General features: G+C 47.5%; 4 protein-coding genes across 4 annotated transcripts; 2 read left to right on the top strand and 2 right to left on the bottom strand.

Moving 5' to 3' along the window:
• Positions 1–791: 791 nt before the first annotated feature.
• On the bottom strand, positions 792–4,916 carry SERAC1_1 (Protein SERAC1; the record flags this gene model as incomplete). Its single annotated transcript, XM_031149763.1, has 8 exons — positions 792–3,286; positions 3,338–3,361; positions 3,455–3,941; positions 4,104–4,160; positions 4,226–4,340; positions 4,411–4,454; positions 4,547–4,766; positions 4,825–4,916. The coding sequence occupies 8 exons, from the start codon at positions 4,914–4,916 to the stop codon at positions 792–794; spliced, it is 3,534 nt and encodes a 1,177-aa protein (XP_031005604.1).
• Positions 4,917–11,289: 6,373 nt separating this feature from the next.
• On the top strand, positions 11,290–12,877 carry FBP26 (Fructose-2,6-bisphosphatase; the record flags this gene model as incomplete). The annotated part of the gene is made up of 5 exons (XM_031149762.1): positions 11,290–11,407; positions 11,475–12,058; positions 12,107–12,220; positions 12,271–12,494; positions 12,544–12,877. The coding sequence occupies 5 exons, from the start codon at positions 11,290–11,292 to the stop codon at positions 12,875–12,877; spliced, it is 1,374 nt and encodes a 457-aa protein (XP_031005599.1).
• Positions 12,878–19,300: 6,423 nt separating this feature from the next.
• LHYA1_G004806 (putative phosphatase) lies at positions 19,301–20,284 on the top strand (the record flags this gene model as incomplete). The annotated part of the gene is made up of 2 exons (XM_031149761.1): positions 19,301–19,356; positions 19,405–20,284. The coding sequence occupies 2 exons, from the start codon at positions 19,301–19,303 to the stop codon at positions 20,282–20,284; spliced, it is 936 nt and encodes a 311-aa protein (XP_031005598.1).
• A 2,082-nt stretch (positions 20,285–22,366) lies between these two features.
• leu-6 (Leucine--tRNA ligase, cytoplasmic) lies at positions 22,367–25,791 on the bottom strand (the record flags this gene model as incomplete). Its single annotated transcript, XM_031149760.1, has 2 exons — positions 22,367–25,663; positions 25,747–25,791. 2 exons carry the CDS (start codon positions 25,789–25,791, stop codon positions 22,367–22,369), a joined length of 3,342 nt encoding a protein of 1,113 aa, XP_031005597.1.
• Positions 25,792–26,034: the final 243 nt, after the last annotated feature.

Here is a 26,034-nt window from a genome sequence, read left to right as displayed (position 1 = left end):
AGTCTCCAAGTCAAACGTATCATCCAGGATCCCTCTCTCAATTTCATCTGGAAGTGTGGCTATCGCAGATTTGGAATGTTCGGTATGGTTTGCTTTGTCTGCCTCCCACAGCCTTTGAAATACAACGTCGACTTCAGAGTCGGGGGTTGCCGGGATTATATTCAAGTCTTTGTCTTTCTTTGCTTGAGATTTACGAGGGTACGGTAGAGGAAGTCCCGTGCGAGGATCGCGTTTGAAATTCTCTCGATACGGTGTGCGCTTTTTGATGGGCTTGAGATTTCCTCCTGGGAATGTCATGGTGCTGGTTTGAAAGTTTGATGGACTCTGAGTAAATGACTGTTCACGTTTTTTTTTCTCGAAGGGAGGACCCCATATGAAAAAAAATCAATTTCTTTGTTATGTGTATCAAAGGTTCGTAACTATAAACCATTGGATCTACAGGACTATAAATACCTTTCAGCGCCACCAGCTGCTACAACAAAGAGGTGATGAAAACTAGTCAAACTATCCGTTTAGAGAGATGACATGGTTGAAGAATCTTAGATGAGAGAAGTAAGGTCCGCCTCGTCCCTTTTCAACGAAAAAGAAAATTTGAAGAGCCAAGCCGTGAAGAGTCTGATACATGTCCGTAGCAAAGAAACACTTCAGCGCTTGACGCCTCGAGTATTTTCCAAGTATGACCTGCAAAAAATATTTCGAGTATCGATGATACATCAACCATTGCACTGAGCTCCAGATGAATGCTCTTGGGTTTACCCAATCGGATAGACATCTTATAGCATAAACAATCCTCACATATGGTTGACTATCAAACTTGGGCCATTATCACCCCGGATATTTTGGAGGGCCCAGGCTACTGACTCCCCAACTTGCGAGCTTCCAATCGATGCAAGGCTGGTGAGACATCCACCGAAAAGAACCATAAGAATAGAAATTTCTTGACGAAACGGCTTAATCCAATTCCCCATTGTGTCAAACCCCAAAACCCCCAATATTCCGTTCTTCCTGAGTATGTCCGACATGGTACTCTCGCCCAGCCTGTCCCTCATAAATACAGTGAAAACCAACTCCTGATCAATAACTGAGGTATCCGCTTCATATTCCAAGAGGAGTTCAACGGCCTTTCCATTGTTGTGTAGAATACAACTATATAACACAGCACGTTCTCTCCCTTGCAATGCCGGATCAGAAAAGGCTCGGGCTTCTGTGCTTGCTCCGTTTTCCAACAGAATTCTTGCGAGGGAAAGCGCATCATTTTCGGATATACGTCTATTGGGTTTGTTCCGTAGCAGCCAACTCAAAAGCGTGCAATTCGTATTGTAATCTGTATCACTCCAATAGATCACAGGTGTATCGACAGGGCACCCTAGTTTGATTAAATGTCGGACCATAGATTCTCGACTAGACTGAGACGAAGAATAACGTTGGCCAGTTGCGGCTACTCGGATTAGATATCCTCTGTATCCTCTGCGTTCATCTAAATCGACCCAATAGTCAGGTTTGAGCTCGTACTCAATCAAAGCTTTCAAGTCCGCAGCTATAGCAAAACCTACGAAAGCGTCGAAAGGCTTCATAGGGCCATGTGGATGTCTGGGGAACCATGTATTGATCCACATGTCAAATCGATATGCACTATCCGGTGCATCGGAATCCAACATGAAATGGAAAAGTTGACTGATTCGAGACACATTCACGGAGGTACATGTTTCAACCCGGAAAGCATATTCGAGCATGTGTCGACTGAGTTCACGAGCCCACCTAGATTTGCCGTAGCGTATTGAGCAATGGAGTAGGTAGAAATAACCACTCTGACATACAAAATCAGAGCCACTCAGACGTAGACCAAGATTGTTGTCGTTTTTAGCAATGAAATCCTTAACGGTCTGGTGGATGAACTGAACGGTGACTGCGGTACCGCTTGAATGCTCTGTCAGACCCGACTTTTCTGTAATGAGACGAGGTGCTTCGTATAGAATTGGTCTAACGAACGAGCCTTGTGATGAATTAAACGATTCGACTTTGTACGGTGCTTTTGTCGTTAGATCCTCAGAATCAATTGCTGTGATCTCTAGAAGGCCCCCACTTCTACTAATCAGCTGGCGTAACATTTCTGCTTCGGATGAATTGTAGTAACCCTCTGACTTGATGACAGAGGTGCATTTGATAAAAGTCTGAAGCGGGAGTGGTGAAAGACTACAAAGAGCGATTTGCAGCATAATATAAGCTTCATCGGCATATTCGGGCTCGATTCTCTCCAGGGTATGTCGATACAGATCTTCCAGTTCTTCCGGCATATCGGACACTTTTCTTTCCAATAATGATAGTGCTGTCCCATCCCTGACACCCTTAACAAGTTCGTCGACAACAATTCGGACCCATATGAAGACGCCGTGGGCTTTTGCATTGACATTTTCTGCGAGTTGGGCAAGCTTCGAAGAGAAAGTAGCATCATAATCCTCTCCCACATATCTCAATGGCTCCAATGATAGTTTCGTGGTATAGTTATGATCATTCTCTCCCAGACCTACCATTGCCCCCAACAATCTTTTCGTGGTATATGCCTGAATATCACTGGCGGTGCATTGGTGTATTGCAAACTGGGGACAGGTTCCAAAATGTTGCCCAAAAATATTCCATGTTCGACTTGCGACGCATATTTTGATCCTGACTGTTTGTTCATCGGCACCTGCAAGTAGCTTATAAATGAAAGCCGCAAGCAGGGTATTGTCCCCGTCGTGCTCGTCAAGAGCATCCAAGAAGATACACATTCGAAGGGGTACCTTTCGCTGTTCGGTAATGGCTAGCCATGCTTGGCAGAGTGAATCAAATGTCCAGACTGGAGTCGATGTCCGTTGTAACTTCACAAGCTCAGAGTATACCGGATGGATGTACTCTACTAGAGTCCAAGGATCTAGAGCTTGTGACAAGAGTTGGTGTAAAAGCGCCTGAAGCATGCCTACCATTGATTTCTGGATGTGAGAGCCACGGTCGTGGAAGAAGAAACCGAGTATAGCCCACTCTATGTGACCTGAAACAGAGCTAAGATAGTCTTGAGTTCTTTGATCTCGCATTGCAAACTTCATCAGAGTCGATTTCCCAGACCCAGGTTTGCCATTGATCCAGAAGATTGGGCGAGAAGGACCGACTCCGTTCTGATTTGCTTTCAACCAATCTACAAATGGAACAACCTCGTGATCAAATAGCCACTGAAAGGTTCCATCGTATGACGAAGCGACATTGTTATAGCGAGTTCGAGTTTGCGAGTTTTCTAGACTAGAAAGGCAAACTATGATAAAAGTGAGCTATATCAGCCAGATGCTGTATTCGTACAACTTACTCTCTAGCGCCCCGGTTTTGATTCCTGGTCATTTTAGTGTTGGACAACATCCTGAAGACAAGGCATATCGACACTGCTGTAGAGTATGAATTAAGGCAAAGAATACTGAGCACTTACCATTTGCTTCAGACTTCTCTTTGATTTCTTTCACCCATCGCCGCAACTGTGAGCTGACTCGATCAAACCCCACTTCTTCAGCTGATGTGAACTTTGTCATGTCACGATGATTTTTGGGTATTGATGATACTTCCTCTTCTCCATGGCCAATCTGAGCAGACTCATTGTCTACTATCATGCTGTGGAACAGGAAATACTTTCGCACTTCCCGATCTTCATAGAAAGATGATATCTTGATGTTCCACTTTTGTTGTGTGCTGCGGAATCTGTTGCTTATACTTTTCAGCGTATCAGAATTCTTCTCTAAAGATCTCAAAAGCTTAATATTTGGTCGTTTGGTGGCAAGCCGAGCAATCCGATAGACATGCTTGCCCATCGTGGCTGATCCAGACCCGCGATGGGGTGTTCCTAGAAACAAAACACCATGAGTGGCAGCGGCAACACCTTTGAGACGTTGAATCTCAGATTGAGATGATATATTCAATGCCTAATGAACAAGTCAGTAACGATCAGATGATTCCACGGCCTTGATGGAAATTCAAATATCAAAGGCTCAAGGCGGCATAGATTATTGTGGATTTTGAGGGACATGGAACATGGAAATTGGTGAGGATTTTCTGTACAAGACGAGAAGAGATCAATAACTCACTTCTTTGACAACTACTCCACCAAGACTATGCACCACGAATATTATGGGAAGTTTTACCTATAGATAGACAGTTAGGTAAGCCTCCTAGTAGAACTAAAGAATTTATCGCTGTCAATGCTTACATATCCATGTTTATCTATCAAGTTCGCAATGTCAATCAAGAGATCGTTCGCATGCTGTTCGACATTGTTATGTCCAACGGACGTGTTGAATGCGTCGACATCAGCGTCGTATCCCCTTTATAACAGATTAGTATGAACTTTCCCTAAAGGTTCTGGGAGCTTTATAGTTGGCAAAATCGATTTACCAGGTAAAGTTGCGTGTGTCCGGAAGCACAGTCGGAAGTATGGCCTTGAGAAGAATGTTAAATCAGCATTACTATCCTGGGAAACTTCCAGGATTGGGAAGTAAGGATCTCAGAGCCGTGGGACCACCGTTCTTACCACTGGCCAGAATACCTCACCACTGCGTGATCCAACTATCTCTGATGAAGTCACTAAATTCGAACGCGCGGTGTCGGATATCTGGCTCGAGTGTTCTAACTCCGCAGGATGAGCATTCGTAGTATGTGTTCTATGGGCTTCTCGGGCGATGTTCTGTTCTGGCTTCTGGCCTGTCCAGGTTCTCTGAGGGTGGCCAAATAGTCCATGAACAAAGACGAGTCTACAAATCAAATTATATTGATACTCACTCAAAATGCTCAATCGGGGTGGTAACGTACATCGCAGTAGCCTCAGTATCTTGTGGCGGCTTGTATACCTGAGTAAGCCCGAATCGCTGTATTGTCACAGCCTTGTGATCTAACAGCGACATAGCGGAGCGAGGCGGCCACAGATGTCAAGATACGGATGAATATAATGTCCGACTTAGGCCACGTCAAGTGATTGATTGCAGGACTTGGAAGAAGATGTGGGGCAGAGTCTCGGACGAACTCGAGTCGAGATGGCAATGATGAATGTAGGAAGGTGGCACTATGCTGCAGCAAGCCTATTCAGCTCTAGTGCATCAGCCCCCAGCATGTTAGTCACGTGTTGGCCCCCCTATCACTGGGCGGAACTTCCAGAGTCAATACTTAAGATACATTAAAACAAGATTAATTGTGTTCTACATAATAATACAGCTTATATTAGCACGATATTTGTGGGACTGTGGTACGTTTATCATATTAAAACCAGGTGCTGTGAATTAGTAAGACAGGATTCCATGAATGCGTGAGACGAACCTCCCTTCTACAAGTATGCAACAACGCGATCAAAACCTTCTTAGTAATTAAGAGGACCCGGACATCATATCAACTACGGTTCCCGGGACTAGGCCCATCTATACAGAAAGAAGCATCGGCCCTGTCAAGTAAGGGAGTTTTAGTAATAGGACTACTTTTAGAACATGCTCTTAATAAGTAATGCTATTCCGAAAATTATAGTAAAGGAGAATTAGTTAAGTAAAATCAAGGGAAATCTATCGGTGTGATAATTGCAATTACGTATAAGCCCTGAATGCTAATATAGAATGAAAACCTTATGGTAGAGGAAACAAACTTATCTCATGTACTTGCTAGAATTCTATAATCAAGTGATAAGAGTGACGATTGAATTATATATCTATTCCAGTTCATTCATAAATGTAGACGATTCATGAATCTCCTAGTTCATTCATGAACATTAGCGTAGATTCACGTATATCCTACTTCACTCGTGAATCTTAGTCCTATTCACAAATAAACTAGTTTTATAAGTAAATCCAGTTTACTTATGGATCTGCACTAAACTAAAGTAGGACTAAGCGCTGCAATTGCTTCAAAAATGGAGTTAAATGTATAGTCTATTGCTACTCAAATGCAGAGCATGACTGCAGCTACTCGCAAAGGAAGAGTAAGAGAGCTAGAGCTAATACTGCTAGCAATAATATAGAGTACTAAAATATATCCTCATTTTAACCAATTTGAGATTCACGTATAAACTAGTTCATTCATGAATCTCCTAGATTCACGAATGAACCGGAACATATCAATCAGCTGGCGCTAACGGTCGCTGGCCACGTAAGTAAATATAACTCAGCACCCTTCAATTTCACAACCAGAATTAGGACATTGTAACATCAGACATGAGTTCTAGACAACCCCATCTGCCGGATTATCGTGCCCGTCTTATATCTATCTACACCTCAATCCTACCCAAACCTCGCTAAAGCCCCTGAATAAACCACCCCACATCCTCCATCCTCAACTCAATCCAAACAACTCCAAGCTAAAACACTGCACCTAGATCTACTATATCTCATAACTCCACCTAACAGATCCGCACCTTTCCTACACAAGAAGCGAAGATTCATTTATAACAGTACGGCACTTTTCTTAAAGCTGTCTGCGTATAACTTAAAACCTTAACTCAAACCCCCCCCCTCCCCCCCCCCCCGAATTTCACTTTATACAAAACAGAGCCCCTGAAAATTGTAAATAAATTCTCTTATAAGATAATTCAAAGTGTTTAAAAATGAAATTAATATGCTATAGGCACAGTAGGCTTCTCTACTACGCTACTGTTAACACACAGGCAAAAGTCTTTCACGTATCTTCTACCACCCTCCCTCTCAATTCACTCTCAATACACATACACATACACACACTGCGAACCCATTCACATCCACAACTTCTTTACCTTGCATAAAAGAAAACAGCTCGCGAGCACTCACTCTCAGCACAGACCAGAAACATCATTTTGGAAAGCAGAGAAAGGAAGAACGTATCGATCGATCTACCTTTTTGGACTGGCGCACTAGCAGACAGACAGACAGACAGACAGTTATTCACACAAACCATGTCATGGCGTCTCCACAACCAAACCCACAGCCACACTCATATTCAAGCCCACACTCAAGCCCACACCTCCATCCACATCTCCACCTCCGTACAAATATAAAAAACACAACAACACCAACAGCGAACCCAGCACACCTCCGCGCTCTAGCACGAGAATTAATACCCTTGACATCGCCTACAATGCATGATCACGCGCCTCACGTTCCGCAAGAGGGTTGGGGCGCAGGGGATGTGATGGAGCATTTGCAACGTCTCGATATCAGTACCCCTACTCCCACGGTACCGAGAAGTGTCCAGGAGATACCCATCACTATGCCGCGAGAAGACACGAGCATGCAAGAGCTAGACCAAGATCTGCCATCTCCAACCCCGAAATTCTACACCATCACACCCCACCCCCTCCCTTCGCGCCCCATACTAGCAACACACGCCCAAACACCACACACCACTAGTACTCTCCCCGCCCGCCCGCAAACCTCATCCTTCTACATAGCAACGCAGAATCAAGCGCGCATAGCAGCCATATCCACGGATCCTGCGCTGAGCAAGAGGCAGAAGAAACGGCATATGAAGAAGCAGCGGAAGAGGGATCGGTTGGGCGATGAAGCTGAGACTGAGACTGCGCCGGAACGCGAGCCGGAACCGCAATTGTACTATAATGCGACGAATACGGATGATTTTCCGCTGCTGGGATCGAGTCCTCCACCTCGTTGTGCTGTGAAGGATAATGTAGGGGGGGAGGTGGAGGTAAGACGGATTGCTATGGTGCCATTCAAGATGGATCTCCCGGCTGCTCCGCGGCAGATACTCAGGCGCGGGCACAACACTTCCATTTCCAGTGGAAGCACCTTCACATTTACTTCCTCAAACCCACCCACGCACCCAGCAGCCATGAGAATGAACCCCCGGCCCCGCCCCGCCTCCAGCAGCACCGTACATCACATAGCCGGATCCTCCACATCCTGGGTATCGGGCGCAAGCGCCATCAAGGATAAATTCGAGCGCATCCAGAAGAACGCTGGTCATCTGGGCCTGTTAGATTCGACGGTTTTCCCGCAGACTGTAAGCGAGTACGTTAGGCATTTGGGGGAGGTGAAACAGGCGGGTATTGAGTGGGAGCATGGGAAGATTGAGAGAAGGGTGAAGGAAAGACGGGAGGCGAGTGCGAGGCGGAAGACAGATTTGCTGATGTTGGGGAAGTATGGCGTGGAGGTTTTGGGGTGGGAGGGACTTGGTGGAAGTAGAAGTGGAAGTGGGGGGAAGTATCAGGGGACTGAAGATACTGGAGAGGGTTTAGAAAGTGCCTTTAAGCTGGCCGATTGGAAGAATTCAGGAAACCAAAACGAGCGTCGAGTCGAGCGATCTGATCTCGGACAAAGTGAGATCATCCCAATCGACGAAACGACATTCTGGCACCCATCATACGAACAGCTTCCTGAAAAGCGCGGCGGAGCGTGGCACTTAAGTCGCGCAGCATGGCCGGAGCAGAATGAGTTGAAAGCCGAGGGCGAGATGCGTGCCAGGATTTTCGGGGAGAGGAGACTGCCGTTGCCGCGACGGGATCGGTTTAGTGTGGATGCGTTCGCGAGCAAGTTGGATGGAGGAGAAATGGCAGAGGAGCTGGCGAATGTTAAGGGAGATGATATTCCGTGGTTTGAGAGGCAACTGGTGGAGTTTAAGGGGTTGGATGGTTTGGAGAGTGTTGAGAGAGAGAGGGTTTCGCAGACCAAGATTTGGACGCATGAGGGGGTCAGTATGCCGGCGAAGCATCAGGGTCATGGTGGTTCGAGGGGACGGTTTAGCCACAGCTCCAGAGATATGGTTCGAGGAGGTGGCTCTAGAGACACGACGATGGGTAGTAGTGGAATAAGTTCGCCTAGTTCCGGGGTGGATGCTCTGGCCACCAGCTTCGCCTCTATGGGCAGCCCAGAATTTAGAGGCCATGGAGCCCAGAAATTGGCAGAGTCCTCCAGAGAACACAGATCAATCAGCGGCTCAGAGGCTGGGCGATCCACTTGGGGCGGTAGAGTGGAAGAATTATCAGAGATGTACGACCAGTATATCCATGCCCAAAGACGTACTCCTCCTAGCAACCCTCAGTCCCAACTCCGCATACTTGACGAACCCAACTATGAGTCCTTGGCTTGGGGAGCAGATGGATACGGAGACGGAAAGTCACCACCACCGGGCGGCTGGAAGTTTGATGAGGAGTATTTGAAGGAGAGGGGATGGGAAGATATCCTGAAGGAATTGTGAGCAAGTATTCCACACAGGCTACTGTTCCCGGTCTTTGTCATAAGCAAGCCTGACTTTTGCAGCCCCTGAGATTGATGTCGGATCTTAGGCCTCAAAAGGCATCCACACCAGCATGCTTGCGGCACCTGGAAACACATTCCTGATTCCATCTGTAGCTCTCTACCAGGAATGATCAGGGCAATCCCCGCATTTAGCATAGAAAGTTTCTGAATATACAGCGTTGAAGCGAACTCAATTCCAAAGTGAAATACAAAATCTGAAGCACAACAGCGACGCGACAACAAAACACGAAATCAATCAATACTGTAAGCCGTTTCCCTTGTTCCTCTAAGTATCTTCATTTGCCAGGACTTGCGGTGTTTGACGTTATAAACAGCACTTGCTTCAATCGAAATATGTGATGAAAGGTTGAACGAATTGAAGTGAGGAAGTCAGAAAACATCCTTGTCTGGCCTTATTGTCAGATCACGGGACCTGGTGGGACCAAAAAGCAATTCCAGGACATGGAGCTTGTGATCATATCCATAGCAATGCGATTTTAATCTACGAGTTCTTTGCTATATAAAAACAAAATCTCCTTTACATATAAAGCCTTTAAAAGGTTCCATTTCTAACGATTTATATTGAAGAACATAGGTATGTAAAAAACGTATTTAACCATACTGACTGTACTCTTATCGCGATAAGGGCCCCGTACCTGCCCTGCACCTGCCCCTTCTGCATCCAAAGCTCGATCCATATCAGCAAGCAAATCCCCACCTTCGTTTCGCCCTTCACCTAAGCCTTCCTTCATCAAGCGGTGTGACATGCAACTGCAAACGCTCTCTTCTACTCCCGTCTCCTCTGCATACGAGTATATTATTTTCCCGCGCGTGCACAGCACCACTCATACCCAAGGCAGGCAAGTCAGGCACGGAAACTTGCGATAAGAGAGGGAAGGAGAGAGGGAAGAGGAGAGGAGAGGAGAGATATTGTAGGACGGAAAGATGTTGGGTGTAAAAGCTGGCCCGGGGGTGGTGAGGAATAGGGAGGATATGTATAGGAAGACTAATGTATGTATATATTTACGTTTGTTATCATTTTATATATTTCTCGTTTTCGCCTCTCACATTAGTCATTAGTAGGCTTTTGTTTCTTGGTGTTGCGTTGGTTGTTATGTTTTATTCGTGCGTGCGTGCGTGCGTGCGTGATTGAGGTTCAAATAATCAGCTGTTGCGATACACGTGCTTGTGGCGGTGAAGACTGCACTGCCTAGGTACCTGATTACCGTGGGTGATCGGTTAGAAGGAATATAATGAGACCACAAACGCAGGAGCTCTAAGATTCAGGAACCCGAGGTTAAGAAGTCAACCCGTCGGATTGGTCCGTTGTTTGTGCTCTTTCCTGGCTTTGACGATGGATGAAAGAAAGGGAAATAGCTTTCTTGATGAGTGAGAACTTTCTTTGTTTTCAGGGAGAGAAGAAAGAAGAAGTACTTCCTATCAGCTGCCTTGCATGACTAGATGCTCAAGTACAGTATCGTGCAGTGCATGAGAGAGAGAATAGCATCCACAATTCCGTCTAGACCGTATCTTCAATGAAGAAAATGGAATGATTAATTGAAGCATTCCAGAAGCTATACGAATTCCACATATTACATATACATTATCCATCTGCAATACTGGGTGCCCCGAGTACTCCGTCTCCGTATCCTAAAAGGAGGGGCAGTTGGTGGTGTGCGGGGTCCACGGGGTCTATCCGATTGCAAGGAATTCCCGACCCGAGAAATAATGCTTCTTTCTCTTCCACATCGGCACCTCCCCCCACAATAGAACATCACCACTTCTCCAACATCACCCACGATTTGCTGAATGCTCCATGATTGCCGCATGATCCAATATTATCATCTCACTTTTCCCCTCTTGAAATCTGCCGAGACCTTTGCCAATTCACCCCTCAATCTGGCAGTCTCGAGTAGCACCCGTCCCAGCCGTTTCTTTCCGCTCTGCATTGTTTCCCCTTGACACCTCACGCGACCCCCTCCGAAAGCTTCATTACACGTCTCTCTTGCTTGGAAATTTCTCCTACCTTCAATCTTCTTTGCCTTCGGAACCTTCCTCAAGACAGCCCAACATGGAGATGATGCGACCCAGAAAGACTAATGGTCTGGGTGTGCAGGTGGAAGATACACAGATCTGTGTAGTGATGGTTGGGCTACCGGCCCGCGGAAAATCTCTCATTGCACAGAAAGGTACGAATTGCATCCATGCGCCCGCCCGCCCTCGCTGTAGATCCATAGCTAATATTCTGCGTGCCAGCTCAACGCTACCTTGCATGGCTGTCCATTGACGCAAAGGTCTTCAACGTGGGGAACTACCGTCGCAAAGAAACCGCACATCCTACCGCCGAATTCTTCGATACGAGCAATGCAGAGGGAGAACGAATGCGTCGGGCTGCCGCAGAAGCTGCTGTGAATGATATGATTGCCTGGTTTAAAAAGGGTGGGCTGATTGGCATTCTGGATGCTACGAACTCTACAAAGGAGCGCAGGCGCTGGATCGCTGAGGCTATGGACGAGCATGGTATTGAGACGTTATACGTGGAGAGTAAATGCGATGACGAAGATCTAATTATGAGCAATATCCTCGAAGTCAAGACCACGTCTCCAGACTACATTGGACAGGATCCAGAAGAGGCTGCACAGGACTTCCGCAAACGAATTCGGAATTACGAGAGGGTTTATGAGACGATTGACAAGGACGAGAGTGATCTCACGTATCTGAAGATTATGGATGTTGGAAAGCGGGTCATTATCAATCGCATTCAGGACTATCTACAAAGTCGCGTAGTTTATTACCTGATGAACCTTCACATCAAGCCCCGCTCTATCTGGCTCTCGCGGGTGCGTTTGTACCCTTGAAATCGAGGAAAATACTAATTGCCTGTTTAGCATGGAGAATCAGAGTACAATCTTGGTGGTCAGATTGGTGGTGATGCCGACCTCTCGCCGCGGGGTCATGAGTATGCCAAGCTTCTTCCAGAACTTGTCCGCAGATCAGTTGGGGTATGTACCATCAATTCATCACCCCGCAGATCTAGTACTGACTTTGACAGGATGATCGACCCCTAACTGTCTGGACCTCAACCCTCAAACGCACCATTCAAACCGCCCGGTACCTTCCTAAGCACTACAACCAACTACAATGGAAAGCCCTGGATGAACTCGACTCTGGAGTCTGCGACGGCATGACGTACCAAGAAATCGCAGAAGCCTACCCCGAAGACTTCGCCGCCCGAGACGAAGATAAATACAACTACCGCTACCGCGGCGGCGAATCGTATGATCCCCACATCCCCACCCATCTACCCCACTAACAGCCCCAACAGATACCGAGACGTAGTAATCCGCCTCGAGCCCATCATAATGGAACTCGAGCGATCCGAAGACATCCTCATCGTAACGCACCAAGCCGTCCTACGTTGCATCTATGCCTACTTTATGAAAAAGGACCAGACCAAATCGCCCTGGCTAGCCGTCCCGCTTCACACTCTGATCAAGCTTACGCCCAGAGCATATGGTACTATTGAGGAGTATGCGAGTTCGGGCATCGATGCCGTTAGTACGTGGAGAGGCCAGGGGAGTGTGGCACACCATGAAAAGCCGCCGGTCGGGGCAGAGGGTGTTATCGGGAATGTTGCGAATGGGGAGAATCCTCCTTGAGCTCGGGTCCTGGGTGTTCTTACGAAATCACCTTTTGTGAAATAGATGGATGGTTTTACGATTCTCGCATAGCGATGTGGCGTTCTACGGGCCTGCGGAAGGCTTCTTGGTTTTGGGATAGATGATTATGTTATGTTGATTATGACATATATACATACTCCGCTTTGTGTATAAGGGAATACCCACTTCTTACCTAAGGCTGCTGGGAATATCTGATTCGGCCCTTTGTAGTCACGGTACTGGGTCTGTGCATTGGCCCCCGTCAATGTATCCTTACAGAAAATACTTCATTTCAGTATCATATCCTTTAATCTTATGACAGTCTTGCTCTTAGGCTTTAGGGCTAAGCTAAGACACAGCGCTAGTGATAGAGACGTCTAATTATTTCCAGCGCTCGAGGTCCTTACTCCTAAGATATTGCAGTGGAGGCTGGGAAGAAAAGGGGTGCTGTGCTTGTAGATAAGAACATTACAGTAGGAATAAACACTGCATATATTGCTAGGCTCCATAGAGTATCTATCTACAACGCCCGGAATAATCATCCAAAAAATTGATAAATAAATAAATAAACTATCCGTAGTCCCCGAGAGTAAGATTTCCCTTGCCTTCGGTGCTTAGATGAGAAAGCCATAGCAGCTAAATCTAAATAGGAGTAAAGTGTTATGTAGAAGAATCCTTCTCCTGTCGCGCTAGCGCTACCAACCATCGTTGCAACATTGTGCGAAGGGAGTATTCTTGACTATCCGGGTCGGGGATGGATTCACGTGTCAGTCATGTGACCTTAGGGCGCGCGGATGACTAGGCATAACCTCTCCTCTTCGCTTTATTACCCACTCTAGATATTATATTATATTATTATATCACAAGCTACAACCACTAAACCCAGAGTTAAGTCTTACTAGATGCATGCATGCATACTAGCTGGTAAGAAGTGATCAAATCACACCTGTGATACTAATCATTAACGATCGGCTCGGCGTAGAGGCAGTAAATTGGATTGGTTGGGACTTGGAATAATGAAGGCTTATAAGTTTGTAAAGGTTGATGAAGATTACTTTAACGAGTCTTGAAATTATGCAGGCCTTTCATGTTATTGGGAGCGCAGTAGGAAACAGGCTTTCGATTCTGAAAGTTGTCCCCCCATCTTCCTCTTCTTATTTCCCTTTCATGCCACTCCCATAGGAAGCCGGCAGGGGGCATGGAGAAGAGAAACTCCGCAAGCGATAAAGGAATTCCAAGTCAGCTTAGAGAAAGTACCGCACCTAGAAAGGTGTAGAAAGAAATCTTGCCTATTGTGTCTTTCCTGTTTGCGAGTTGAAGCGAGCGAACGAATATACATTTGTGCTCCTAATTTAATGTCGATTGAAAATCTCCAAGCTTCTGATATTGACTCTGCGCCGGAGACCCAGCCCCAGCTCCTGCTGGACTTTGAATCGCTGCCTCGCAGGAATGAAATAGGCATGAACTACAAACATATACCTACACCCAGGAAGCAGAGGCAGAATGACCAAGGGTTCTATAATAGGACTCCTGTTCCACTCCTATATTTTCCACCACTCGGACCCCCGCCGCGTCCTCTTCAGTTCATGCCCACAACTCCTCCCAAGCCTTCAGATCCTCCGGCGACAGACTTTTCGCCCTATATCCGTTCTTCGTCTCCTCATATTTCACCCCCGGCAGCGCTTTCCCCTTGCCTTTCCGATCTACCTTCGGCTTCCCATTCCCTTTGCCATTGCCATTGACACCCACTATACTCTTCAGCGACAACTCACCCCCCAAACACCTTCCGCTTATCATCTCTCTTTCCTTTTCTCTTTCCCAATTTTTCCCCATCAACTTCCACCAACATCTGTCCCAACCCAGCCTCAAACTCCCTCTCCTTTCCCCCATCCCCCTCCACGTCACCACCACCACCATCCAAATCCATCCCCTGCGCCATCCTCTCCATCAATTCCCCCTTCGTCGTCAAGAACATCGCATCCGCCCTCATCCGATCCGCATCATCTCCCGCCTCCCTACCATGCATCCACAGCTCATCACCCCTCACCTTAATCAAAGCATCCAGCACAACCACATTCGGAGCACTCCCCTTGCTCTTTTCAACACGTTCAAACGTATAATTGCACGTAGCGCAGAGGAAAAGGCCACATCCCTCCAGGACGTTTCCGTTTCCGTTCGCAATAGGTTCAGCGGATGCAGAATAATGTTGTGAAGCGCAACACTTGTACTCGGCGACTGCAACGCAGATACTGCACCACTTCGTCCGCACCGCCAACTCCCCACCCTTCCTATCTCCCACTGCAAGAGCCTTGAAACTCGCCTCCAGACAGGCCGGTGTACAAGCATCGATATCAAAACCTGGAATCCGTTTTACTCTGTGGCCTTGACATGTCAAAGTCCGCACGCGGGAAAACGTGCACGCGACGCACATTTTACTACTCTCCTTGTTATGCTTGGAGTCACGGTTGGAAGAATGCCCACCTACTACTTCCTCGTTGCCAAGGGAGCCGCCCCAGGGGATAACTTCGACGCTTACTTCGCCGTGGCCCCAGAGCCCAAAGAAAGGGAATGCGCACCATGAGCATGGGTGTGCGCCTAGGGGGTCGGGAATGTAGTTGAACTTGATTGGGTGCGCGAAGCAGGTTTTTATCATCTTGTGTGGGATGCCTGCTGATATTGGCATTAGTGTTGGTGGTAGTGACAAGGAGGTACATTTCTCGCCTTTTCTTTTGCTCCGCGAGCTCTTCTTGAATTCTCTCTCTGCTTCTTTTCCGAGAATTTGCCACGATTTTTCTGATGTCGCAAGGCTGTCGGTTGCATATTGTACAGATACAGGTAAGATTGGTGTCCGCTTAGCTCGCTGATGCTTCTGCGAACCCTTATTGAACTTCTGAGTTTTCTGGGGTTTCTGAGGACGCTTGGCTTTAGATAATTGTGCAATTGCATTGCTATTAGACTCCAGAGCGAAAGTGCACTTGTCGCCATTCTCGCGGCAGATTTTGCATGGTCCCGGCTGATCTCTTTTCAATGAGCATCTCAAACCAGCTTCGCGACATTGACAGCAAGCAGTGAACATTCGGCCAGCAATCGGGTCGGTTACCGGTAGTGAAACTTTAGTGAACTTTTTCGAGTATGACGATTCCTTTAAAGGAGCAGCGCAGCAAGTTTCATCATCATACTCACATGCATTGCATGTATCGACGTCCTTTCCACCGTCGTCTTTGTAGGAGCAGGTGATTCGTCTCCTTTTGCATCCCTCGCAAGATTTCTTAAGCTTTGGCGGAACGATAAACTCGCATTCTAAATCGGCATCATCGCATGCAGCGCATGGATATGCAAACGCCTCCTGGATGAGGGAGCAATCATCATTCCCTAAGTGGAAGCAAGCTTTGCAACCTCGTCGTTGAGGATTACCTTCTGTTAGATCATCTAGTCCCAGGCCATCTTCTCTGTGTCGGATGTCAGCTACAGCATAAGAGAATTTTGAATGCGACCAACCTATTTGCAACAGCGCCAAGTCTCTTAGGCGCCTTGACTTTTCTGCGAGCCCTACGAGAACCACTACCAGAATCGTCGTCCGATTTCACGGTATCCGAGAACTCATCATCAGCGTTGATACCTTCCGAATCTTCTGAACTTGGAGTGATGGATTTCAGATAAGTCAAAGCTTTCTTATTTGCAAAGAAGAAAGACAGGGTCAAACTATAACCTGCTCGTCTGTATGTCCTCCGAGAATTCCGAGTGCTATTCTCGTCATCCCCTGCTAACTTGACCCTCTTGCTTCTTCTTACTGGGGGACGGATGCGTTTGGTGCTTGGATCATAATTGCCGCTCTTATCTTGGTCAAGCCATGCTGTTGTCGCTCCCCGAATGGGTTCTAGTGCAGCTTTGCGTTTTGAATTAAGGATCACGCCAAGGTGATGAATGCTGGAAGCGAGGCGACTTTTCGAAAAGTCTTTGAAGAACGCATCTTCTGGGGCGGCGGTTGCAGGGGCATCGTAATTGAGTTCAATATCTGATTCCCCTTCGGATTCAGCCGGAGTAAGACTGCGAGGGGTGAGTGGAAGTTCCGCTTCTTGGTGCATGGTGGATACAGCCTAAGCGGCAACAGTACGGGTAAATTACTAGTGGAACGTGCCGTTAGTCTGGGAATCAGAAGAGTGGAGCATGGGTCGTCGATAATCGATAGCCTGGTAAGTAGATGGAGAGCGGGTGAGGATGGCGACAGGTGGATTAAGGAGAGGCAAGAGCATATTTGTGGATAAAGAGCACCCCTAGTTACAACAAAGCGGTTGGGCAAAGGGAGCATTTCGAGAAAGGGGAATCGTGAAGAAAAGTTTTGTGGGATTGCGTAGGAACACGAATGGAGTTGGAAGTAGACGTGCATTTCAAATGGTTCTGTGGCGAAAGGCATGTGTGGAGAGAAGGTGGAGTTGACAGGACTTGGTAAAATCGAGGACATGAAAAGATGATGGTGGTGGAAGAGGGATGCAAGAGGTGCAGGATGATGCTCACTGGAGCGTGCATAGGTGTTGTGCAGCGGATTGTCTTTGGCCGGACAGGCGAGGCGAACTTCCCCAGACTTGAGTCAATTGATAAAAGTTCCACCAAAAAAGTGAGGAGGAAGTCAATTGCAGCCAAAACTTACAAAAGATAGGTGATTTAAACGTAGGAGGGTATTCACGCAAACTCCCTGGATACTTTGCAAACAAGCAAACTGCTGGTATTGATGAATTGGTAAAGTTGTGTTGGAAGCTGACTGGGGACGCTTGGGATTGTTGTTGAAGGAAGTGACGGCCCTGGCGACGCAGAGTGAATGGGTACTAAAACAAGTGAAAAGAATGACTGCTAAAGAATCCACGCTTTTCGTCCGGTTGAAACTCGAAGCTACGTATCCGCAGAAGTCCCGAATGGTTTTCGGAGAGTAAATATACGGATATGGTGGTGGTGATGAAGTTGTGTGAGATAGATCCACGCATGCTGGAAAACCAGCGAGTTGCGTTGGAGAAAACTTTCCTCTAAGCCTAACATCCGAGGTTGCAGAACCCACGAGCTGATGATATTCAATATGACTGCGCTTTGTGTACAGTGCCTGACCAGCTTGCAAAGAGAGATCGTGCAAGTACTGTCCGGAAGTTGGAATCCCGTGAAGTGGTTCCAGAGGTGAAGGTGTTGTTCGGGGACAGCCTGGGCGAATCCCGGGATGACTCTTCTTCCGAAACTTTGACCACCAAGTGCCCCAGACAAAAATGAAATGACAGGCGGACCAAGAAGTGTTTTTGAATGATACGGTAAGAAATCCAATCGAAGTAGAGGCTGAAGGACTTGTTAAGGGCCCGAGACATAGGGACACCATATCCGCCGGGTTGACCAGACCAGCGTCCCAACAACGTCTAAGACAAGCATCAGTACTGACATGTCCAGCGATTGGTTCGTGTAGCAAGCAGAAAAGATGCCCCAGGATATCCAAGACATTAAGAGGCGGAATAGAAAATGCATAGCACGATAACAACAACGGCCAACGAGGATTAACTGGCGAACAACCAGGGACGGCAGTTCGCTCCGATGAAACGATACAGGAAGAAATACTCAGTGTATACTTTTGCCAAAAAGTAATCCTCCAACAAGTTACGCTTTCGTCATATTTCCAGGAGCAGTAGAGTTGGAGTACCAGGTTAACCCAAGGAGATTTTCCACTGGATACCAGCCCTGTGAAAGCCAGGAAGGGTTTTGCAACCAAATAGTCACCCAAGTGTTGCTAACCACAAAAATGAGCATACAGAGGTGAAAATAAAAGGGGTTCAGACGGTGAGCGACACGATCTTGCTATTTGACAGGGTCTGGTTGAAAGATCCACCGGCAGAGCTGTAAGTTGCACCGGTAAAAATAGGTGGCAATGCCGATGGTAATCAAAAAGTCCAAAGTTATAAGAGAAGATGCCCATTCTGAATAGTTCGAGAAATGTGAGATACTTTCTCATCCTGCCGCTTCCTACGCCTGCTGGATATCTGAGAACCAATCTTGCGGCCCTGTATCAGCCATGATGACCTAGAGCTATCATCTATGCTCGTTGCGTCCTCGATGAAGCGGCCAGGAGCTGAATAACGTGTTGTTTGCGAGTATCTCAGATTTGTTTTCCTGGAGTTTCAGTCGGAGTTCTTTGAATTTGAATGTATTTCACAGGGTTTTAGTGATGCTCTTGTGATATTCAGGTGTCGTTATGATATTGAAGAAGCGGCGAATCATGTCTTGACTCCGCTTCCGCTTTACAGATGCTGACTAAGCCACGCTAGACCCCTGCCAGTGCTCCGGAGTAGAAAATAATTTTTCCTTCCCACCAAAGCTTTCCTCTTCCTCTACAACTCCGCCACCGAGCATGATCCCAAGCTGAACAACCACAACTGCCCTCTCCCACAGGGCGGGATGAGGTTATTCTTGATCAGACACGGCGAGACCGTCCACAATGTCGCAGGAGTCTAGTACGAACCTCCCTTTCCTGCACATTGATCTCTGGCTGACAATCCCAGTGCTGGCATCACAGACTCTGCCCTCACGAACCATGGAGTGCTTCAAGCTGCTCGACTTGGTGCTCACCTCGCAGCAACAGATGTAAAGGTCTCCCATATCTTCTCTTCTGACCTGCAGCGTGCAGCCAATACCGCCGAAGCTATTCGAGTCGCGCAATCCCCTACCCCACAAGCCGTCGTCCAGCTCCATCTGCTTCGCGAACAGGACTTTGGGTTTTACGAGGGCAAGACATTCAGTCAACGTCCTCGGGATCCGAGTGGGAGAGATGTACATCTCGATGCCCACCGGAACGATCCTGGGTTTCGAGACGTCGAGTCAAAAGAATCCATGATGGCTCGGGTGGATGCCTTCGTCGATGTACATCTTTTTCCACTATTTGCCGTGGTCCGGGACGAGCATTCAATCGTTGTCGTCGCGCATGGTATAATACTAAATTATCTTTGGAGAAGCATCTTGAAGCGATTCCCCCCAGCAAATGTAGCTATAGCTACGTCTGCTGACCGTGGTCTGAGTCTAGATTACATAGGAGGTTGGTCGAATACTGGGGTGTTGGATCTCGAGGTCAAACTGAGACCCGGGGTCATTCCAGTGCAAGAGAAGCCTACCTATGGGCCCCCTCTCGAAGTTCCCCCCACACTCTCATCGGCAGAAGCAGGGCCACCAGAGCTGTCGCAACAGTCTACAGGTGTTTCATCATCAGCTACAATTTCTGCCCCAGTCTCTCGCCCAGTGCTCTCACATATATTACTTACGGTAAAGGCAGTGAATAGCTTGGAGCATCTGAATGGGTTGAAGAAGACTCGAGGTGGTATTGGTAGCTTGAAGCATGACCCAAGCCAGAAGACAATGGATTCGTTCTTCAAGAAGAGAACGGATTGAGTGGCACCATATTGGTTGGCCACTCTACTACTTGTAAAGTAAGTTTGCTCTTTTTCTTTTGCTTTCCCCCCGGTGATATGATGAAAAACCTTATTCACAGACCTGTTCTGAATTATAATGTGGACACAAACCAAGTACCAACTGCTGTCTGATCACTCAATTATTTTACCTTTTTGGTTATAAAATCATTCTTTTGACATGATTGCTAACATCTATCACTAGACACTTGCTTTCACCAACTTGAAAGACGCAAAACGAAGACCTTGACGCTATGTTGGGTATTAGATTAAATGTCCAGAATACATAAAATGCAATCAAATATCCCAAACTCCTTCATCGCAAACGTGTCACATAGCCAGCTTCCCCTCCCTCCCATTCCTCCCTTACAAAACCAAAACCCCTATCCCAACAAACACCACCAATCCCCCCATACTCCTAACCACATTCACATCCTTCACCCCCGCACCACTACTAGAGCTTGAACTCGCGCTCGCGCTCGCACTCGCACTACTCGCCACAGCTGATGGTGTAACGCCTATTCAAACATCAGCCCTTTCCCTCCCTCATAGATATGCAGAAGAAAGTATACATACCACCAGCCCCCCCGCCCGAATGCTCCACACTCAACACACTACTCAAATACCCACTTATCTCCGCACTCCCAGTCCCACTTCCACTCGCACTCGCACTCGCACTACTCGTCGACGCCGGATGATTCAACCCACCCGGCGTAATCCCCGTAACCCTCGTATCCGAACCCGTAGCCGTCGTCGAGGTAGAAAGACCCAAGAGCGTGGTTCCGGCCGCGGACGAAGACGAGAGACCCAGGAGTGTGGTGCCCGGCGTAGAGGGCGTACTGGTAGGGGCTGCGACTGTGGTTGTCGTTGCGCCGGAGAGGATCGTTGATGTTGCGAGGACTGTTGTTTCTGTCGCGGCTACTGCTACTGCCGCTGCTGCTGCTGTGAGGAAGATCGGTACGAGGATTGAGATATGCATTGTGCTGCTGTTTGCTGGTATAGTATGTAGATAGATAGCGACGGATGGTTGCAATTACAGTAATTGAGAGTGATAGTTGGTTGTATTGTTTCGTCTTGTATGGTATGTTATTCAAGAAAGCCAATAGAATATTATTTACAAGTATAAAACAAGATCCCATCCAGATATTAATACATCCATCACACGTCCCGTCCCCCCATCCATGGGCCAACGCCAACCAAGCACAAACAAACCGAGCCGAGGCGGCGCATGCATGCATTAGATAGAAAGCTTGTCCTGCCCTGCCTGCCATGCCAACTGCCCTGCTTCAGCCACACCACCCTCTCCTCTCATTCGCCGCACCTCCTTACGCAAGATAACCACCAGCGGGTACACCAGGGGTCAAGACTTAAACGGGAAGGAGGATGTGGCTGGTGAGGGGAGACGTTGCGTCATTGGACAGGGGGTGGTGTTGTTCCTTGATTTCCTGCGGTGGTGGAAAGTACTCGGGAGAAAAATTTGAAGAAATTATAAATAAATTAAGTCTGCGTTGATATGGTATTCTGATATTCTTCTGTACTGGAATTGCAGAAAGATTACCGTGAGTATACCTCAGCTAGTTAGGATATATAAGGTAAGGTAACTTTGCATGAAGTTGAACTTCCTTCGAAGCTATGGTAGTTAGAGTCACGTGTCGCTGCCCAGTATTGCACAGAGTACATATATTTCGCGAAACCGTATTTGGCTCTCTGGAATGAATCCCTTACCGGGACTTTGAATGCGCAGAAACGTAACATAGGGCATTTTACTCTTAAACATGAGATTGTATAGTATTAAGAAAAGGCATTCGTGACACGTGATATTAGTTAGATTCAGGAAGTCAGTCGTTCATTAGCAGCCCCTTTCTCCATCCCCAACTTCCTCCAAATCCTTTCGCGCGCTACCTAGACTAGGAGCGTTGCCCTCCTTACTCTCGTCCAAATCAGCGTAGCTATCATTGCAATGGTCCATCATTCCTTATTTTTTTGCATTCATCATAACTACATCAAACGAACCAAGCCACTAATGCAAATAATCCATCTCATATCTGAATAACATGAGCAAACCCTAACCCTCCACATTCTCAAAATGAAAAGTCGGCACCCCCGGTACAGCACTCTCCGCATTCCCCGGCAACCCTTCCCTAATCCCACCCCCGACAACCTTTCCGCTCTTCCCCCCTTCCGCAACCTCCACAATATCCACCACCGAGAGTCCCGCCGCCTTCTTCAACCCAGGCACCATATTCCCCAAAGTCTTCAGCTCATCAAATGCCAACTTTCGCTCAAAGACATGCTGAGGGGATTCTCCACCAACAAGTCTTCTCTTCAAGCCCTGCACAAACGGCATAGCCTTCTTCATCTCTCCCATCTTCGCAATCTTGCCATTGAGCTCTTTGTCATTCACAGTCTTAGTATCCGGGTTCCACGCCTCGCGTACAAGGTCGATGTACTTTTCCTGCCACGCTGGAAATTTCGCCGCGGCGAAGATAGAGAGTTTCTTCGGCTTCTTCAAATCATAACCGATATCTTTACCCTTCGCCTTCTTCTTCTGCTGCGCTGCCTCTGCACTGGTTACGTTGCTGCTTGTATTACGTACATATTCTCTTTCTGCGGACAACGCAGGGTTGGCTGCGGGGACCTGAGGCCAGAGCGCGTTTTGGACAGTGGAGGGCTTTTGGAGGACTTCGAGCCAAATGTATTCTGCCCAATGAGGAGCGATGACTGTGAGGAGAAGAGCTTGCAGCTCGATGTATTGAAAGATGAGGTCCTTATGCATTTTGATCCCCGCAGCACCGCTAGCTTCGCGGTAGAAGTCTCGCGCGGATGTGAAATCGTAAAGTGCGGATTTGAGCGCGAGTTTGTAGTTCGTATCCGCATAATGCGTGTAAGCTTCGTGAACCAGGGAATTCATTTCGTTCTCAAAAAGCGCATCGAGGAAATCGTTTTTGGGGCCAGAGCGCAGGGAGGCTTGGTCTTTGACTTGATCCTCACACCACTCGCGAAGGGTAAAGAGGCGGAGCACGTTGTTGTCTGCAACATCTTCTTCGAAATTGGCGTCTGCGACTCCGTCGCCTGCATCGGCTAGGGCGATTCGGCTTGCGTCTGCGCCGTATTTTCTGACCATATCGTCTAAAGTCATGAAGTTGCCGGTGGATTTACTCATCTTTTCTCCGTTCAAAAGCAAATGACCGTTTGCACGGACTGCTTTGGGCCAGTATTCTGGAGGAAAGATCGCGAGATGAATGTAGATGAAGAAAGTGAGATGGTTGGGAATGAGATCCTTGCCGGATACTCTGAGATCCAACGGATACCAGTATTGGAACTCTCGTCTCATCGAACCAAGTGTCTCCTTTGAGATACCGCTCTCCGTGAGAATTTCATCACTCAACTCTCGTCGAGCAAAGACGTAATCCCACACCTCATCCTTCATCTGTTCAGGTTTGATACCAGCCAATCCAGGGGTCTTGCCGAAGATGTCCTTGTGAAGCAAATGAGCAATGGTGTAGTAGGCCATATAAATGGTACTATCACTCAAACTCTCAACCAAGAATTGAGGATCCCAAGGAAGCTTAGAACCAAGACCGTATGTTCGCGCACAAGCCCACTGATTGAGCCAATTCAGCACACCCTCGAATCCATTCTTTGTCTCCTGCGAGAAAGTGTTCAAGCCCTTGCCGCCCTCATTCCCAACAAACTTCAACGCAACCGCCTTCCATGAATCCTCTCCGTAATCAAGATACCACTGATCCATCAAAGCAACACAGCAATCGTCCCCTGATCTACTTACAACCTTTCTCTCCGGTTCTGAGTATGCGAAACCCTCACCAGAGTCAATAAGCTGCTGACGGACCTTTGGCTTGGCAACCTCGACCTTCTCGCCGCTAAAGTCACCGATCTTCATGATACCCTGATAGTATCCCTCCTTGTATGCAAGTTCCTTTGCTTCCTCGAGCTGCTTTGTATCTTTCGGCGAGGCAATCTTGAATTTCTTCACAAGGAAAGGAGCAGCAAGATCACCATAGGAAGGTGTGCCAATAATTGGGACAATCTCCAACTCAGCCCACTCTTTCTTGATGCCATAATATTCCGCCTTTTTCGCGAGATCTGTAATCGTAGCAAAATCATCCGGACTGTCTGAAGGTACACAACTGACAACTCCTGTACCCTTTGTAGGAAGGACGGATTCCATGGGAAGAATTCTGAAGCCCTCTTTGTGAACAGAAAGCGGACCAACAACAAGTGTACCGACGCAAGACGAACCAAGAACCTCTGCAACCTTGTCGACAACACCGTTTTTGGGGAAGATGCCCTGATATGCCATATTCCGCGCAGCTCGATCAGTGATAACGTAGAATTCGGATTCTGAAACCTTGAAAACACCATATTTGATCTTCGGTCCAACAAAACATGAGGTTTGTCCGTACATCGTCTCCGGTCTCAGAGTAGCTGGTACGAAGAAGACATCTGCGCCTTCAGGCACCTTGCCCTTGATCTCGGCACCAGCTTCAGGTGCCCATTCCTTAACTTTTAATTTAATAGCCGTGTATTCTTGGGGTCCAACAGCTTCTCCCTCGCTACGGTCGTGGTCCATACATGGTTGGCCATCTTTGGGTGAGTAGATTGTGTATCTTTTCCCAAACTTGATCTTCTTCAACTCCTTGAGGCGGTTCATCTGCCACCGAACAAAAGCATCATAGTACGGATTCGCATCAGTAGTGACAAACGATCTCCGCCAATCGATTCGTGCTCCGAAATTCGTGAGATCTTGTTTGCAGAGAGGAGGAAAGAACTCTAACCAGTACTGGGGGTCAGAAAATCTGTGGATTTCCTGTGTTGGAATACCGAGTGCGCGCATGATCTGAAACTGATATTTCATCTTGACGACCTTCGACGCCGCCTTGCCCTTCTTCGCCGTGAATTTCGTGACATCCTCGTGGTGCTGACTCGGCGCTGGGGGTGCATTTGTCTTGTCATTCAACGCCTCCTCATCCGAGTATCTCTCAAACTCTTGCCCAAACATCTTCACCTCGTCTATCAGCTTGTCGGAACAAGCTTTAATCGGCATTCCCGTGCAGTGGAAACCAAGAGGGAACAGAGTCCGCTTGCCTTGCATCCGGGAAAAACCGGCGGTAAACTCGATTTTGCTGGCTGTGAAGGTGTGTCCTGCATGTAGAGTACCGTTCATATAAGGATATGCCATGACTCCAAAAAATTTGGGGACCTTCTCGCGCAGAGCGGCGGCGGAGATGGAGTGGAGGGGTACTTCGGTCGTCGAGGGCGCGTCTGGCTCGAAAATGCGGTCCTTTTGCCATTGTGCTTGGTATTTCTTCTCGATTGATACGAGGCTATCTCTCTTCTCGGTCTATAGCTTCACGGTCAATAAAATGGTTTATTCTTTCGAAGTAGCGGGGTACTTGCGCCTTTCAACTCCTTAGTTTTGGAGACAGTGACGGCCTCCAAAGCTTTTGCAGTGGTGTCTACTGCTGCCATGATTGCGGGTGTAGGAGTTGCAAACTCTCCCTTGTTCCTCGCTCAATCTTTGTACGTGTATGCCGTTGTTGTTCTTGGAGTCGCTGTAAATATTCTGCTAGGACATAAATTTAGAGTTGGGTTGGTGGGGTTGTTTCTGCAAGGATGCATGAATGCCTCAGGGAAGCGAGGCATCAGTTTGAATGCAACCTGGAAGAGCTTCCCGAGGTCTTCAGAAATACATCAACACCATAGCAATGTTTC

This window comes from Lachnellula hyalina, assembly GCF_007821495.1.
Source record: "Lachnellula hyalina strain CBS 185.66 chromosome Unknown contig00061, whole genome shotgun sequence".
Lineage (NCBI taxonomy): Eukaryota > Fungi > Ascomycota > Leotiomycetes > Helotiales > Lachnaceae > Lachnellula > Lachnellula hyalina.
Note: the sequence above shows the minus strand (reverse complement) of the source record. Positions and strands in the feature narration are given on the sequence as shown.